Below are 15,097 nucleotides of genomic sequence, written 5' to 3' on the forward strand. Positions count from 1 at the left end.
GGTGTTCAAGACCAGGCTGGATGGGGCTTTGAGCAACCTGGTCTGGTGGGAGGTGTCCCTGCCCATGGCAGGGGGGTTGGAACTAGGTGATCTTCTAAGTGATCTTATTCCCTTCCAACCCAAACCATTCTATGGCTCTATGATTTTATTGTCATACCCAAACCAAGTTCACATGTTCTCTGCTTGTTGCATAGGTTTTTCCTTATTATCCTACTCCTCTTTCTTTGCAATTCTGCTGATTAAATCTTAAAATTAGATGCTCTGCCCTGATGTACAGACATTAGGAGCATCTTGCTGGTAGAAGGGCTGTAGGGATACTGGCATGAAAACCATTTTTCTCAAGCACGCTGTATGGGTGTGTTGGAGTCACCAAGAAATAGATCTGGTATGTTGTGTTTCTCCAGATGTTTGAGGTCTGATTTCTTTAAGCATTTTTCTGTGTGTGTGTGCGCACCAAGTACGATGAGATTAAGATTGCACTACAGCCTTTGAAGTTGAAGAGGTAAGAACCATTGGTCTTATTAAAGTTATATTCCTTGACTTAGTAAAAGGAATAGCATGACGGTTGCTATATTTGAGTGCATTAATCACAGAACGATGTTCCTGTTCACATTTCCAATGATGAATCTAATTGTTGACAGCTTGTCATTTTTCTCTGCTTATTTCTATGGTATTAAAATTCATTTCCAGGTTCATTATTCTGTTAAACTTTAAAATGTCTGTTAGCTATTTTGAGACTTGTAGCTTCAGTGATCTACCATGATGATTAGGGGTGGTCAAGAATAACTGCAAATACATTATCTAGAAGTACTGATTAGTTGAAGATACACTTTTTTTGGACAACATCCAAGCTCAAGCAACAAACTTTTGAGTGATCTTTCTGCTTGGGTATGAATCCCAGGCCCTGACCATAAGAGGATTTGCAGCTGGGACAGTCACCTGAGAGATGGTAAGCATGATCAAACTGCTGGTTTGGTGGAAAGGAAGGTTTTCAGCTGTTTTAGCCTGCACATAAGTGAGTGCCACAACTGGATGTGTTTTTTCTTTTTTATTTATTTTCTTTTAAATTTCTCCCTTCCTTTTTGTCACACACTCTAAGTGCCATATATAAGTTATCTATTAGGAAGTTCATATTTGATAGGCTTAATTGCTACAACACCTCCAAACTTCATTCTGTCATATACCAACAATTTGGTGGTTGTACAGCTGAGCCACCACTGATGAGCAAGTACTTCTGTTTTTATTATACTCGGGGTGTAGGCAGCACTTGTTTTTTCCAAACCTCTGATTCTTCTTCCTCATTGATCTGCACAATACACTCATTCTCTGCAGTTTGGTTGGTATAAGCCGTCAGTCTGGGAGGCTGCTTTGTGTTTGGCAACTGGTAGACCTGTCAGAGCATACTATTTTGGACCTTGTAGTTAGATCATAATTAGTGGCCTCTCCCATGTGAAGGAAACTGTGCCTTTTCAAGTTTCTGAGGTGCTGGTACCAAGGTGACACTTGAATAAAAATGGTGCATCTAGCCAGCTTTCCTTGAAGGTGCAAGGAAGATGGGGGACACTTCCTTTTCCTTCCCATTAGGCTACACCCCCCAGCACAAAACTCTAGCTTGGTCACATGTGTAGGCAGCCTTTTGGGTGCTGCAGGAGCTGGTGCAGAGGTGAGGTTACCTGTCCTGTACTGTTCCCCGTTGCTTCTGCTCATGTGCTCACTATGTCACGTCCCTTGCTGTCACTGTCAAGTTGCTTCTCTCCTCCCCCTCCATCTCCAGCAGAACAGCCCCCACTGGAGCATATCATACGTCAGACCTTGGGGCACATCACTGGTGGGTTGGGAGTCAGCTGGGATCATTCAGATGTGGAAACACTGAGCCTGCAGCCTGCATGGGGAATACCTTGTTCAAATATTTTACTTGAATGAAACCATGTTTGCAGACAGATAAGGAATACTAGAATCCTAGGGAGCTTCAAAACAGAAGGTTGTGGGGATTCTTGGGTTTGTTTTACTTAAAGTAAAAACATACACTTTTTTTTGGTCTGTATTTGAAGCGGCTGTTACTTTCTTTGTGGATTTTTTTTTCTATTTTAAATGAGATATTGTTATATCCAGTGAGGATATGTCATAAAAATAAATAAAGAAAAAAGGTTGGGGGGCATTTCAAATGTATTAAATTGCTGATGTGGTGCTCTTTCATACTGTGAAACTCATAAAAGTACTTTGACTTGACAAACCCTCTGAATGACATGGCTGTATGCAGTTTATGAATTAAGTAACTCTGTGTACCTTTTCCTGTGGCGTTCAACCAAACTGAAGTGCGCAAGAGGGCAAATTCTTTTGTTGTTGATAGCAGTCCATGTTAACGAGAAGGAATTTCTTGCTTATTGCCTATTGTTTTTGAAGTGGAAAGAGATCACAAGTTGTATAATCTCTCTGTATATCATTGGAGTCTGTTTTTTCTTTTGTTTTTTTCCCCCCTGTAACCTGTTACTGCTGGTCAGTTGATCTGTAACAGGTGCAGCAAATGGGTGCTGCAATACACTGCACCTACAGTCCCTTCTACCTTGGTGTTACAAGGGAGGGGGGTGGAGAGAAAGGGGAGGATTGAGGAGGAGAGCAAACCCCACAAGTGAGGAAGCAGCAGGGCTGAATACAGTTTGGTTTCTGTCTCTCAGGAGCTTGCTCAGCAACCAAACCCAGATTCCAGGTGCAGTATTCCATAATCGGTCTGTAATCATAGAAACAGCATGTTCCTCCTCTTCCTCCCCTGCCAAGAGTTTCTGGGTGGTGAATGTCAGTAGCTGGAGTTATTTTTAAAGGCAAGAGGTGAGGCTTGTCGTGCAAAGCCAGAAAGGGGGCGTTTGTTTGCTGAACAGAGCTGACATCAAAGTAGAGATTGCTGCCTACTGGCTAGCCGCTGCTTTATGCCAGGTAATCTTTAACGTACCAGTCAGTCGCTAAGATCGCAACCTGCATGTGTATAGGAGAAACGACCTGTATTTATGACCAGAAGATTTGTTTTTTTATTATTATTTCCATGAGCTGGGCTTTGACATTTAGTGGCTCACACTAACCATCCTGCAAAACCTGCTTAGTGCTTTTAACTAAGCAACTGCTTTCTACTTCTCTTCACAGGATAATATAAATGTTTTTCTGAAAGCTTGCGAAAATATTGGACTGAAAGAAGCTCAGCTTTTTCATCCAGGAGATCTTCAGGATTTGTCCAATCGAGTTACAGTCAAGTGAGTTCTGTGGTTTTGTTTTTTCCCTCCCCTTCTCCTTCTAATCTTAACTGAATATGTTTCTCAGTCCATTTTTAAAAATGTTTGCCTATGGAAAATTATTTTAACCTGATAAAAGCAGTTCTGAATACTGTGGTGAGGGTTTATGCATTCTTAAACCTGGTCAATAAGATTTGCACAAATTGAATTTCAGAAATGAATTATTATACCTCACACAAGCAAGCTAATTGTTGATGAATATTTACAGTGTTTAATATATAAAATGGAAGCTGTTCAGGTTATTTTAAGCTCAGAGCAAAACTAACTGTTAAATGATATAACAAGCATCACTTTTCTTTATGCTTTGATATTACTGACATAAAATCTGAAAGGCTGGGATGGTATTTCTGATGATTATCTGAATTGCTGTGGTTCTTGGGCATGGTATTCCTAAAGGGCTGCTGTCTTCACCACTCCAAATATTAGTCAGATGTTTGTCACTGAGTGTCACACTTCCCCTCAAAGCGTGTAAGGGTAGAGACTAAGTGCTGAAAGGCATAGAGTAATTGTTATGTTTACAGAGAGAGTTTTCCTCTGAAATCAAAATAGTTTGTTTCTGAAATGTAGTTACTGAATTTGCTACTTTCAGGGCTACTGAGTCTCATAGTCTCTTCTAGTTTCTGAGGGATTAAGGTGAAACACCTGTTAAATGCCTACATATGGTGTTTTGAATGTGTGACAGAAATATCTTCATGGGACTTCTTGTTTTGTTACAGTATTAGTTGCTTTTGTTGTGTTAGTACAAAGGATGAGTTTACTGTCATCTCCAAACAGGAAAAGCTTTAGTGAGCTGTGCTGAAAACCTGTCAAGTTAAATGTTAAGAACTGATTCCTGTCTTAAGCTATCAGCTCTATAAAAGAGGAACACGCAGTGATCCTTCTGTAAATACCAGGAGAAAATATGGTGAAATGACATCCAACTGCTTTAATTAAATATCTTGTAGGTGGACTGGATGGTGCTATGTTAACATGCTCTTCGCCTGGTTTCGGAATGAAAGCTCATGCATTTTTGAGGTCTGATACTTGAGATGGAAATGTGTTTTTCCAGGCTTTGAGTCATACCTGAAACATAATTTCTTGCTAATGTGGTGTTTGGGATTTGGCATCCCTCCAGAACGCTGGTATCCTCTACCTGGCTCGTATATCACACTGAAAGCTAGAGGCTTGGTAACCTCTGGCAAGCCTTAATTATCCACAAAAACCTGTGGTGAAGTTATTTTGGTTGAGGCTTACTCTACAGGTATAGATGAGATGGTTGGACACTATCGGGGGCTGGTCTTCAGCAATGTAAATAACGACAGCCTGAAAGCCAGGGGAGGTCAGATAGGTAGAGAGTTAACAAACTGTTGTGCAAGTTATGCTGTCCAACTTGTCCCTATGTTAACCGCAGTGCCCAAGTGAGGTCAGCCATGAAATTAGTCTAGTGGGTCCATAACTGTGGGTTTCTTCTGTTTTGTTTCGTTTCTTCAGATTCTTTCAGCACTACTAGTTCTACTTCCAGGAGCAGAATAAGGTCGGAATGTGAATTTGTCATAAGGCAACAGGCATATTGCATCAGACTTGCTTTGCAATAGATTAATTAGTGTTTTTTCAAAAAAGCAGATTTGATTGCGTCTTGTGGACAGCAGTGCAGGGAGTCTGGGTTATAGTTGAAAGAGCTGCCAGCTATACAGCTGTACTCTTTTTAATTTGTTTCAATAAAAGTTCGATTTTCCACACATTATGTATCATATAACACTGCCACAGTATGTTTAAAATGCTTACAAAGTAATTCAAAACTTCTGTATCTGACCACGCTGTAAAGTGGTAACTGAGCTATGCTAACACATTTTGACGTGTTTAGGAGTTTGTGGAGGGACAGGAGGGACATTTTATTCCAAGAAATAGAGGAAATAAGTTATACAAAGGTAACTCTCTGCTGAAAAGTTAATTATGCATTATTTGATCACCCAGGGGGCAAGCTAGTCTTCAGACAGTTTCCAGAGGAAGTCGTATATGTGTCAGGAAAGAAATGCTGATCAGGAGCTTGCTGATCAATCTATATGTATATGAGAGAGAGTTTTAAATGTAATAGAAGTGTCTCTAATTCCACTTGAATGTATATTATATTTCAAAATTTGTTGGATGTCAGTCGTCAGGAAAGGGATATTGTTACATGCGTCGCTTTTGTGTTATCCTCTGTTAACCCTGGTTTCAGCATTAAAAGTAAATCATTTCTTGTCATGAGGAGGGAAGACTTTCTTGTATGCTGATTTTTATAAAAGATTGCATTTCACTTTGGGCTATCTGGCATTCCTAAGCAAATTTCTTTTGCCGCCATCACCTGAGGCTAATTGCCCACATCTTGAATCAGCTGTGATAGGTTATACAGGATAATATTAATGTGTGCCTGAAGCAGCATGTATTTTGACACCTTGATAGTATTCCTGTTTTCAAGTGCAGCACCACTGTTAGTATGTGCTTTTTATCTACCCAAAGTAGATTAAGTCAACTGTTGCTTAAACAGTAAGCTTTTTAAGGCTGGGATTGCTGAGAGCAGTACTTAGTGCTCTGGTAGGCAACTCATATTTACTACCAGACAGAAAATGCCAACTTGTGTTGTATGTGAAAAGAGTGTGTAAAGAGGAGGATATCATTGAAAGGGTGGGTCCACCTCCAGCACTAAGAAGACCACCAGAGTTGTCTTCATATCTTGGAGCAAAACCAACCTCTAACACTGACTGGGAGGTTGCATTTCTGTCTGAGCTGTGCTTGGCCTTGCATGAGTTTGTCCAATTGCTTTTTGAACCCTGTAATGCCTCCGACACTCAGGATGTCTTGTATTGGGAAAGTCTTCAGTCTAACAATGCATTATGTGAAGTATTTCCTTTGCTCCTCCTGTGTCTGATGCCTGACAGTTACATTTGGTGTCTCTTATATTATGGGAAATTATATGCCTTTGGGCATCTTAACAGACTTTGACCTGTCCCACCTGGTTATGCTCCCTTTCCAATTAGCCAAGCTATTTTCTGCTTCTTGCTTGCTATTGTATCTGGGTGTGCTTGCTGCCTTTCACTGCACCTTGACTGGTGCCAATGTATCTTTCAGCATCATCAACAATATATGTCAGTGTCAAGCCATTAGGAGTTACCAATTCTTGTTTTTATATAGTGTGGTGTTGTCACTTGAGCAAGGTAAGACTCTCTGTTGCTTGTGTCTTGCCAGAAGCTATAGTAAGAAATAATTTTCCTATCTGGAAATAAAGTTGCAACTTTTCAATTGGTTTTTAATTATTAGCATTTTTATGGTGACTGAGATGATGTACAGGCATAATGTGAAACCCTTCTCTGTAATTACTATTTATATGTGGGACAAGAATCCTCTTAAATTTCCAGTATGTTGGAGACTCTTAGTTCCAAGTGATTATGCGATTATCCTTTTTGCAAAGGAAAAGCTGCTTAAAATTTTATTGTTTAGAAGTTTGTGTGAAGAGGGCTGGTTAAAATTACTGGTTGTTGTTCAAAGGATTGCAAACTATGCTTTGCCAGATCAGCAAAGAGATTAGTTGTTGAGTGATGTGGAAAAATATACTGGCATGGATGGTTTATTTTCTGCCAATGAAAATGTGTATAGATTAATGCCTGAGACTTATATTTCAGTATTTCTGTAAATCTGCAGAAATTATTGCTCAGTGGTATAGTACAGCAATGTGTCATGTTTTCCAATAAAAGTTATCCAGATGGACTTATTTCACACATACTGTGTCCGACAGTCATACGTATATGTCTCAGATATTTGTGTAAATGCATGTGTTCCTCTTATGTATATATATATTGAAAAAAAATCTCTATATATTTTAGCCTGGGATTTTATTGTTTTGAATCAGATGTTATCTTAAAATGCAGCATTTTTTTCAGTAATACAAGGTTGTCATAATATTTCATTTTATTATTTTCTAGTTCTATCACAGAACATAATACGAGCTTGGCAACTTTGAGTTGACAGCACAGTTACCATTTAAAAATGCTAAGCACTTCCTTACCCAGCTCTTCAGAATTGACACACCCAGTTGTTCCCAGCTGTGGAAGTGTACTTAGCAAAACAAAGCCATGAAGTGAGAACTTGCTTAGGCAGACATCAAACTTTGGTTCTGATTGAATTTGCTATCCCAATTATCATTTTAAAAGGAGGCAGCCTAGTGTGGAATAATAATACATGATACTATTAAATATACTAAGCCAAGCTTCTGTGTAAGAATTCAGTATGCTATCTTAAATAGCAAATGCTTTTTGAAACTAATGCAAACCCAATGCTGTCTCATGTTTCATTGTAATAATTTTATTCTTCTATAAATATAAAAAAATATTTGACTCCTACTAATATTATTACTGTGGGTTTATATTCAGAGTAGGTCTTGAGTGAAACAAAAATATTGTCTTGTAAGATAGCTGCAAGTATCTCAGAACCCAACATATCTCAGACTATAGTATTTAGATAAGTCTTTCAACTTTTTGCTGCTCTGTACTTCTTGTTTATTCATCTTCAGTTCCATATATTAAATGAAGTAGAAATCATATGAAGTAAACAGATAAACCTGTCAGAGAAATCTTGCTGAAGTACAAATAACTACATAAATCAGATGAAGTAAGAGAGGCCTGGTATTTCTAAGTTTTGGATAGTATTAACTATCAATTTAGAGGTCCTTTAGCACAATTATTTTTCATAACTTCCTAAAGCAAAAAACAATCCTCAAAAAATTTGTTTGCAGCGCTTTCTGTAGCACAAAGTGTTACATATCTAGAGCCAACTAGAGAGAGGTAGTAACGACAGTTATGTTATGCTCATCATTGTGTTGATGCATATCAGAAGCTAAATTTTTGAGACAGGTTCTCTTTCCACAAAAACATTGTTCAGAGATCAGATGTGTGTTTAAAGTCAAGCTTGAGAAAATGAAACATTTGCTTACGACCCCATCACTTAGCCTGTATTCTGTTGTTTTTCCTATAAGCACTATACATTTTACAGGGATTTCTAATGATTAAACTTTTTAAAAATGAACAGTTATACTGATTTATACAATCTCTTTTGAACGTATGTACACAATTTCTACAAGCCATATCACAAGTGTTGTACCATACTAAACCACCCCTTCCTTTTAGGCGCTGTCAGAAAGTAAGCCTTCTTAGCACCGAGTTAAGCCAAACACAAAACGTTCTCTGGTACCTACCTTCTTTATCCCATAAGTCAGATTACTGTAAAACTAGTGCTTCCTTTCAGTGATTAAATTTCTTTACTTGTCTTTTTTTGGGGCAGCTGAAAAATATGCAGATATAGGGTGCTGAAAATACTGTTAAAGCAGTAGCAAAAAGAGTTTGAACATAGATGTAGCATCTTTGGGTTTGAGGTTCTTCATGTGCTAGGAAAGGAACTGCACAAAAGTAGATTTTACCTTCTAATAGATTTAATTTATGTATATATGCTTATGTTTCTCATGAGTTTATTTTTATTTTTATTTCTGTCTAGTCTTGAGGAAAATGATGGATTTCCTGATTTCACTTGTTCCTCATTGAGGATGCTTTCTTCTTCAGGGTCAATGAAGGCAAAGTAAAATTTCAGTTCATATGTTATAAATGTTACAGCTACTGAATAGATCATTGAAGAAAGCAATCTGTGAAGGAAACCCTGAAAAGGTGGTCTTTCTGAGTGGAGAATTATTGTCAGTGCTCTTAAGAATTTGTTTTGCAAACCTGTAGCACCTGCAGTTGTGTTGATGCCTGTGTGGGAATCTTAGCTGTTGTTTAGGAAGTCCAGCTGTGTTCTTACTAATGGTACAGTTAGAACAAACATTTCTAAAAAATGTGCTGTGAGAAAACTAGATGGAAAATAGAGAACAATTTTTAAAAGAAACAGTGATTTAGTAGGAAGAGACAGAGGGTCTCTGACTCTTCAAATGCTTATAATTCAATCATGAACATTGGACAGCTAGTCTCAGCCTTTGGGAGAATTCCTTAGGTTTACTTTGCCAGTGACACTCAGCAATTTGAACTGTCTGGCAATTGACTTAGCTAAAGGTTTGAGACGTAATAAGAAACACTTCTGAAACTAGTATCCCATCGTGTCGTTCACAAAGAGCTACCCAATTTTGATCAAAGGAGGCACAGTCTAACACCATGGGAATAGAGATTTAAAAAAAAAAAAAAAGAGAAAAAAAATGTGAGTCAATTTGTGGTCAGGTAGCTCAGAGTTGGTGTTTGTTGATAATACTGAATTCATACTTGGCTCTTCTTGCATATCTAATGTACTTACGGAGTTAATATAGCTTCTTGAATTCTTTTTTACTTAAGAATTTCAGACTTATAATGAGTATGTGATGGACCTGAGCCTGAGTTTGCTGTAGTGATTTAATGTTACTAAGAAACGCACAATATGAGTCGAAAAACCTAGTTCTAATTTGGCTTCTTAAAAAAAAAAAATCGGAAACACCCTTTCCTGCCTTTTTATTTTGTGTAGAACAGAAAGTTGTGGACTGGATGAAAGCCAAGAACTTCAATGCAAGAAATATCATGGTAGTTAGCCCTAGACTCAAACTTATACCTGTGTAAGGTGTCCAGGTGGTATTTGTATGACTGAAAAGTCAATCAATCCAAAGGCACAAAGTTTTAAAAAATTATCCTTGAATTCAAGTTGAGGGGGAATGGAATGAAAGAATGAGTTTTGTGGAATGAAAACATTTCTTTAAAAACAATTTTATTAGAATAATGCTGCTTTTTGAGATCATTTACCGAAATCCAGGGAAATAACGCTTCTTACACATGTGGTTGTAATAGGATTTTATTGTGGTAACTAAGTTTCCTAGTGACACTACCCTTGAAATGGAAAAGTGCAGCACCCTCACTACAGAGTAATTTAGAGATGTTCCTATGACTTTGGAAGTTTGGAAATTTTTATTTGCTATGGACATTTTCATAGAATTGAGTAATATTCACAGCAGCTAATGTTCTTGGGCATATCCATATTTTAAACATTAAAATTGGTGTATAGCTTGTGACAACTCCTTTCAAGATCATATATTTCACGTTTTACTTTTATCAATACTGATCACTGTCACACAGAGGTTAAAAAAGAAACAAAATTGAAATAAGTGTATTTCATCTGTCATGTCATGCGGTTGTGCTTGCTGTACAGTACTCACACATGTCATTAATTTGCATATCTTTTAAATCATTCCAATAAAACCATTGTAGGTAACAAAGTGTTCCAGACTTTGGACCATACCTTCCAGGAACTAATCTCCAACTCTTCAGTATAAACTCTATAAAATGTTGGGTGCGGTACTATATAATCTTCCAACTTGCTGTGAAGTTTCTGATCATGAAGAGAAATGTTTGAGATTGTTCATTTTTTCTGTTGAGTAGTTTAACAGTTAATTTACATTTTTATGGGATTACATTCTTGATGGCGTTTGATTATCATTTATCTGTTTTATGAGATGGCTTTGCTGAAAGAATGACAAACTTCTAGGTATATGTGTATCTAGAAGCATACAGAAAGACTGAAAAAAATGGAGAAAATGACAATAATGTATGGTAGTAATACTGGGAGTAATTCAGTTATCTTTAGTGACATGTATCCATAGTCTTATTGGTATTTAAATACTTATGCTACAAAACTGAATGATTTGGTGAAGGTTACAGTAACTTCTTGCTAGAATATCTTGGTTTCTTCAAAGTTGTCATTCTTGATCCTAATACACTTGAAAAGTATCTCGGGGGGAGGTGGGAAGGTGGAAGGCTTTGTATCCCCACAGTGCTTTCAGAGATTTCAATTCTAATTATCAAGCTCAGGATCGCAAAGCCCCAACCATACTGGTACCCTACAGTGAACTTGCTGCATTTTATCATGGCCTCCTGTCCCCTGTTCTGGGGGACACCAGTCTGGAAGCATCAATATATATTGTGGTGTAACAAGCCCTGAGGAAAGAGGGGATGATCACAGCCATCAACTTGTGCCCATGCTACGTTTTTGCACAACTCCCCACCCTGCTGCGGTGTGGCAGGGGTTAGTCTGTCCCAGGGGCAGGACTCGGACTTTGTCCTCTCTGAAAGTCCGGAGGTTCCCGCAGAGCCAGTCCTCCTGCCTGCCCTGCTGTCTCCAACTGGCAACCCTGCCCTGCTGCGTATCGACTGCACCCTCCCTGTGCTCCCGTAGGCTCAGTGGCAGGGCGTATCAGAAACCAACTCTAAAAAAGATGTGAAAGTTGCTCTGGCAGGTTACTCAGACTAGAGTAAGGAGGTTGACTAATGTGGGATACATTTCCTCTTTCCTTTCTCTTCTAGAAAAAGCATCCTGTGAATGTAAACATGTACACACCTTTGAACCCAGTACATAAAGATACTCATCAAATTGACGTGGATTCCAATGCATGATGTGATAAAGTATTTAACTGGGGTGGGGAAAGGGAGGCTAAGTTCAAAATACTTTTGCTTTGGCAAAGGATATTAAATTACAGACAGCCACTTGTGCCCTGTGAATTAGTGCTCAAATACGCACGTCAGACTTATGATGCAATAATGTACGCTTCTTAACTCTGTGACCTGATGTTTTTAAGATGCTGTCAGCAGTAATCATTTTCTAGGGTGAGAGATGTGCTTGATAAAATACTACCTAAAAATGCCCAAGTTAACAGAAGACACAATATACTTATGTATGGTTTGACTTTAAGATGCAATCTTAAGAGCTGTGGAATAAGGGAATTGCTGTTCAGTTCTGCAAACTAATCCTAATCTGTCCAAAATTACAAGTATTCACAGTTCTAGAAGCCACTTTTAATAATCTTGCAGGCTAATTTTTCAGAAGTGTTATTCTTTATTTGTACAAAATAGAAGGAAAACTTGGGTTACTTAAGTGAGAACAGAAAAATCAGGACAATTCCAATTTCATACAGAAAACGGTGAGCTCTGGAACAGCTGATACTGCCCAGGCCTGAAACTCCCTGGGTAGGGTTAGGAGTTTCTGTAAAAGTGTCTGTTCAGTGGCAGTCAAAGTTCCACACAGAAATAAAACCCAAATATTGCTAAGAATTGTGAGGACTAGAAAAAAACAATGGCACATTGTTATGCTGTTGTGGGTAATCTGGAGTTTGCTGGTATTATAAATACCACCTGAAGCTTTGCAATTTGATTGCTTTCCTTTTTGCCATTCTCCCACCTCACTTCCCCAGATACCCACAAAATTAAACTATGGCATTGGGAGATCTTCATCCTTGTGACAATTCTATGACTGTAAGTAAGAATAGTTTCTGCTGCTGGTCTAAAGATGCTAGGAGTCCTTAGACAGAAAAAGAGGTGATGGATGAAGAGGGAAGGTGGACAAAGCAATGAGCAACAAATGAACATAGAAACCTCGCTAGCAAATGGTACAGCAGAGTAGTTCAACTACTGTGTATCTGTGTCTCTGTGTATCACACTATAAGAATAATCAACCAAAAGAAGGGGTAGCAGGCTTCCTTGTTAAAAGAAGCTGTGTAAGATAAAAGTTTGCTTGAGTTCAGAGGGTAGTGGAGAAGTTCATGGAAGAGAAATCTCTTAAGAGTTACTTAACACAGGAAAACCCCATCTAGCTTGGGAAGTGCCTGAGGGAGAAGCGTCTTGCTTGCTTTATTTTTACTCTTCCTTAAGCAACCATTCAGCATCCCATCCTTCTTGGCTAGACAGGGTTTTGATCTGGCCCCACGTGGACACTCCTGAGTGAGCTTTGGCAAAGGTCACATCCAGTGAAAGCTGGTTTTAACTTGTGTAAATTTTGATGACTGCCTTCAAGAAAGCATGGCTGAGGAAAGAAATCAGGCACAAATTTTATGGAAGCAAATAATTTGATTTTCTAAATCAGTCAAACGATCTATTGTTAACCTTCAGCAAATGTGGAACGTTGTATACAGAGAATGAAGAGGTCAATAAAACTGTTGTGGGGAGGGATTATACACCTTTTAATCTAGACCAGTATTTCACTTCTACGTGTAGCCAGGTTTTGCTATTGTGAAAAGAAAAACATTATGAATTCTTAGAAATTAACTTTTCTTCATCAAACCATTTGGTATTTTAGTAAGAGCTTAATAAGAATAATAGGAATGGCTGAAGTTCTCTGCCAGTAAGCTGGCACATATATTTGCATATGCTATATTCAGCATCATTACTGAAAACCTACTTTTGCTCTAAAAAGATCAGTTAATTTAAGAGGCTTTGTTGCTGGTTTTGGCATGGGTAATGTAACTGGAAGATCACACATCAGATGGTTATGCAGAAGGCACACCCACCCAGCTTGAATAAGCACAGAAGATGCATCAGTAATGATGTTCCTCTGCTGTGCTCATCCTGCAAAACACTTGCTTTTGCTGTGCAGAACACTTTATTCTTTGAAATACAGACTCTTCTCTTGTATTCAATGTTGATTGCTGTTGAGAAATCATGCAGAAGCCACTTCGCAGTAGTTACTAATTAGTGTTATTTGACACTTCATTATGATGTTTTGTTCCTTCAAGACGAAAATAATTACATTGCAAAAGAGTAACTTTTGTAAGTAACATTATGTCCTTCTGAGACACTTTCCTCTTTTAGCTGTGACCAAATTCTTCAGTTTAATTGTCTTCTCTAATACTATTTGAATAACCTGCAAATGCATTCAACAAGTCAATTTGATTAATTATGGCATAACCCATACAGAAATTTCCAGTTACTTGAGTGGTATAGTCAGTCTAGGGTGGTGATTGCCATCAAAATAATACGACTGTGCTTGTAAGTTTCAACTTTTCTATCTGGTACTCTTTTTCATTGTTCAGGTAGGACTGTAAGTCTATGAATCCATGGGCTGATGGCAGCCAATGTACAAGCCCACAATCTTGAGCTTTGTTTGCTGGGGTCCACGTGAACGATGGCTGCGCGGTATATGCTTGCAGCTGTGCACTGGGCTCTGTGTGCAGGAGGACAAATTAAGCTCATCACATGCCTTCCCAGTACTGTTGTGGAAAGAGCATACAGTGTTGCCCCAGGTACTCAGAATGAACTAGGCAAGTAGCCTATGTTTGTACTGTGTCGTGTGTCTGCCAAAGTTGCTTGATAAACTTACTTCTTTTAATGGACAGTGCGAGTATTATCAAGAGAAAAGCTGGAGTGCAGTGCTGGTGCTTGTCGGTTTTGTCAGAAGGCATATTTGCACAATAAGGTGCTACAGTGAAAGGGCAGAGAAGTGTGTGTGGGAGAAAGCTGGACAAGGTAAAAAATGGAGTATCTGATGGCAAGGGTTGGATTCACACTTGTGAAATTCAGTTCAAGTGTGAGTTGTGAAATCTTCACTGAAATAGGGCTCAGAAAAGAAAGGAAGTCTTACTCTTAAAAACAAATTTAATGTATCAAATATCTTCCTAGGACTTTTTTTAGCCTTTACTTTTTTCTTCCCAAAAGATGAATTTTGCAATGAAAAAGTGCTGTGGCTTGAAAAACTGTCTAAATATAAATACACACCAAACATGAAGATATATGAGGAGAATAAAAAATCAAGTCCTGGTTCCTTTCAGCAGCTCAAATACGAGCACATAAATGAAAATGGTGAAGTAGACGTAGGCCAAAAAACAGAGGCTTCTCTTTCCTAAGTAGCATAGTCTCTGAAGAATAAAGGAGTATACTGGTTCAGACAGTACACAGCTTTGCATTGTTTTAAAGGAACAGGTAGACCTATGCAATGAAGGGTACTGGGTTGACTTGGCTCCTAGGCTGTGGGAGCAGCAGCACCTTTGCTAACATTGAGCTGCAGCCCATGCTGCCTCCACTCCAGAGCTTGTGTGT

At 38.5% G+C, this 15,097-nt stretch overlaps 1 protein-coding gene across 27 annotated transcripts in view; it reads left to right on the forward strand.

Annotated features, from left to right (window-relative positions):
* LMO7 (LIM domain 7) overlaps positions 1 to 15,097 on the forward strand; it is a 129,478-nt gene that overhangs the window by 53,997 nt on the left and 60,384 nt on the right. For all 27 annotated transcript variants that reach the window (XM_068676252.1, XM_068676281.1, XM_068676334.1 and 24 more), the window contains one exon: positions 3,136 to 3,242. In XM_068676252.1, coding sequence (XP_068532353.1) covers positions 3,136 to 3,242 — 107 coding nt within the window. Of the gene's footprint in view, positions 1 to 3,135; positions 3,243 to 15,097 lie in introns of those variants that run through there.

This window comes from Anas acuta, chromosome 1, assembly GCF_963932015.1.
Source record: "Anas acuta chromosome 1, bAnaAcu1.1, whole genome shotgun sequence".
Classification (NCBI taxonomy): Eukaryota; Metazoa; Chordata; class Aves; order Anseriformes; family Anatidae; genus Anas; species Anas acuta.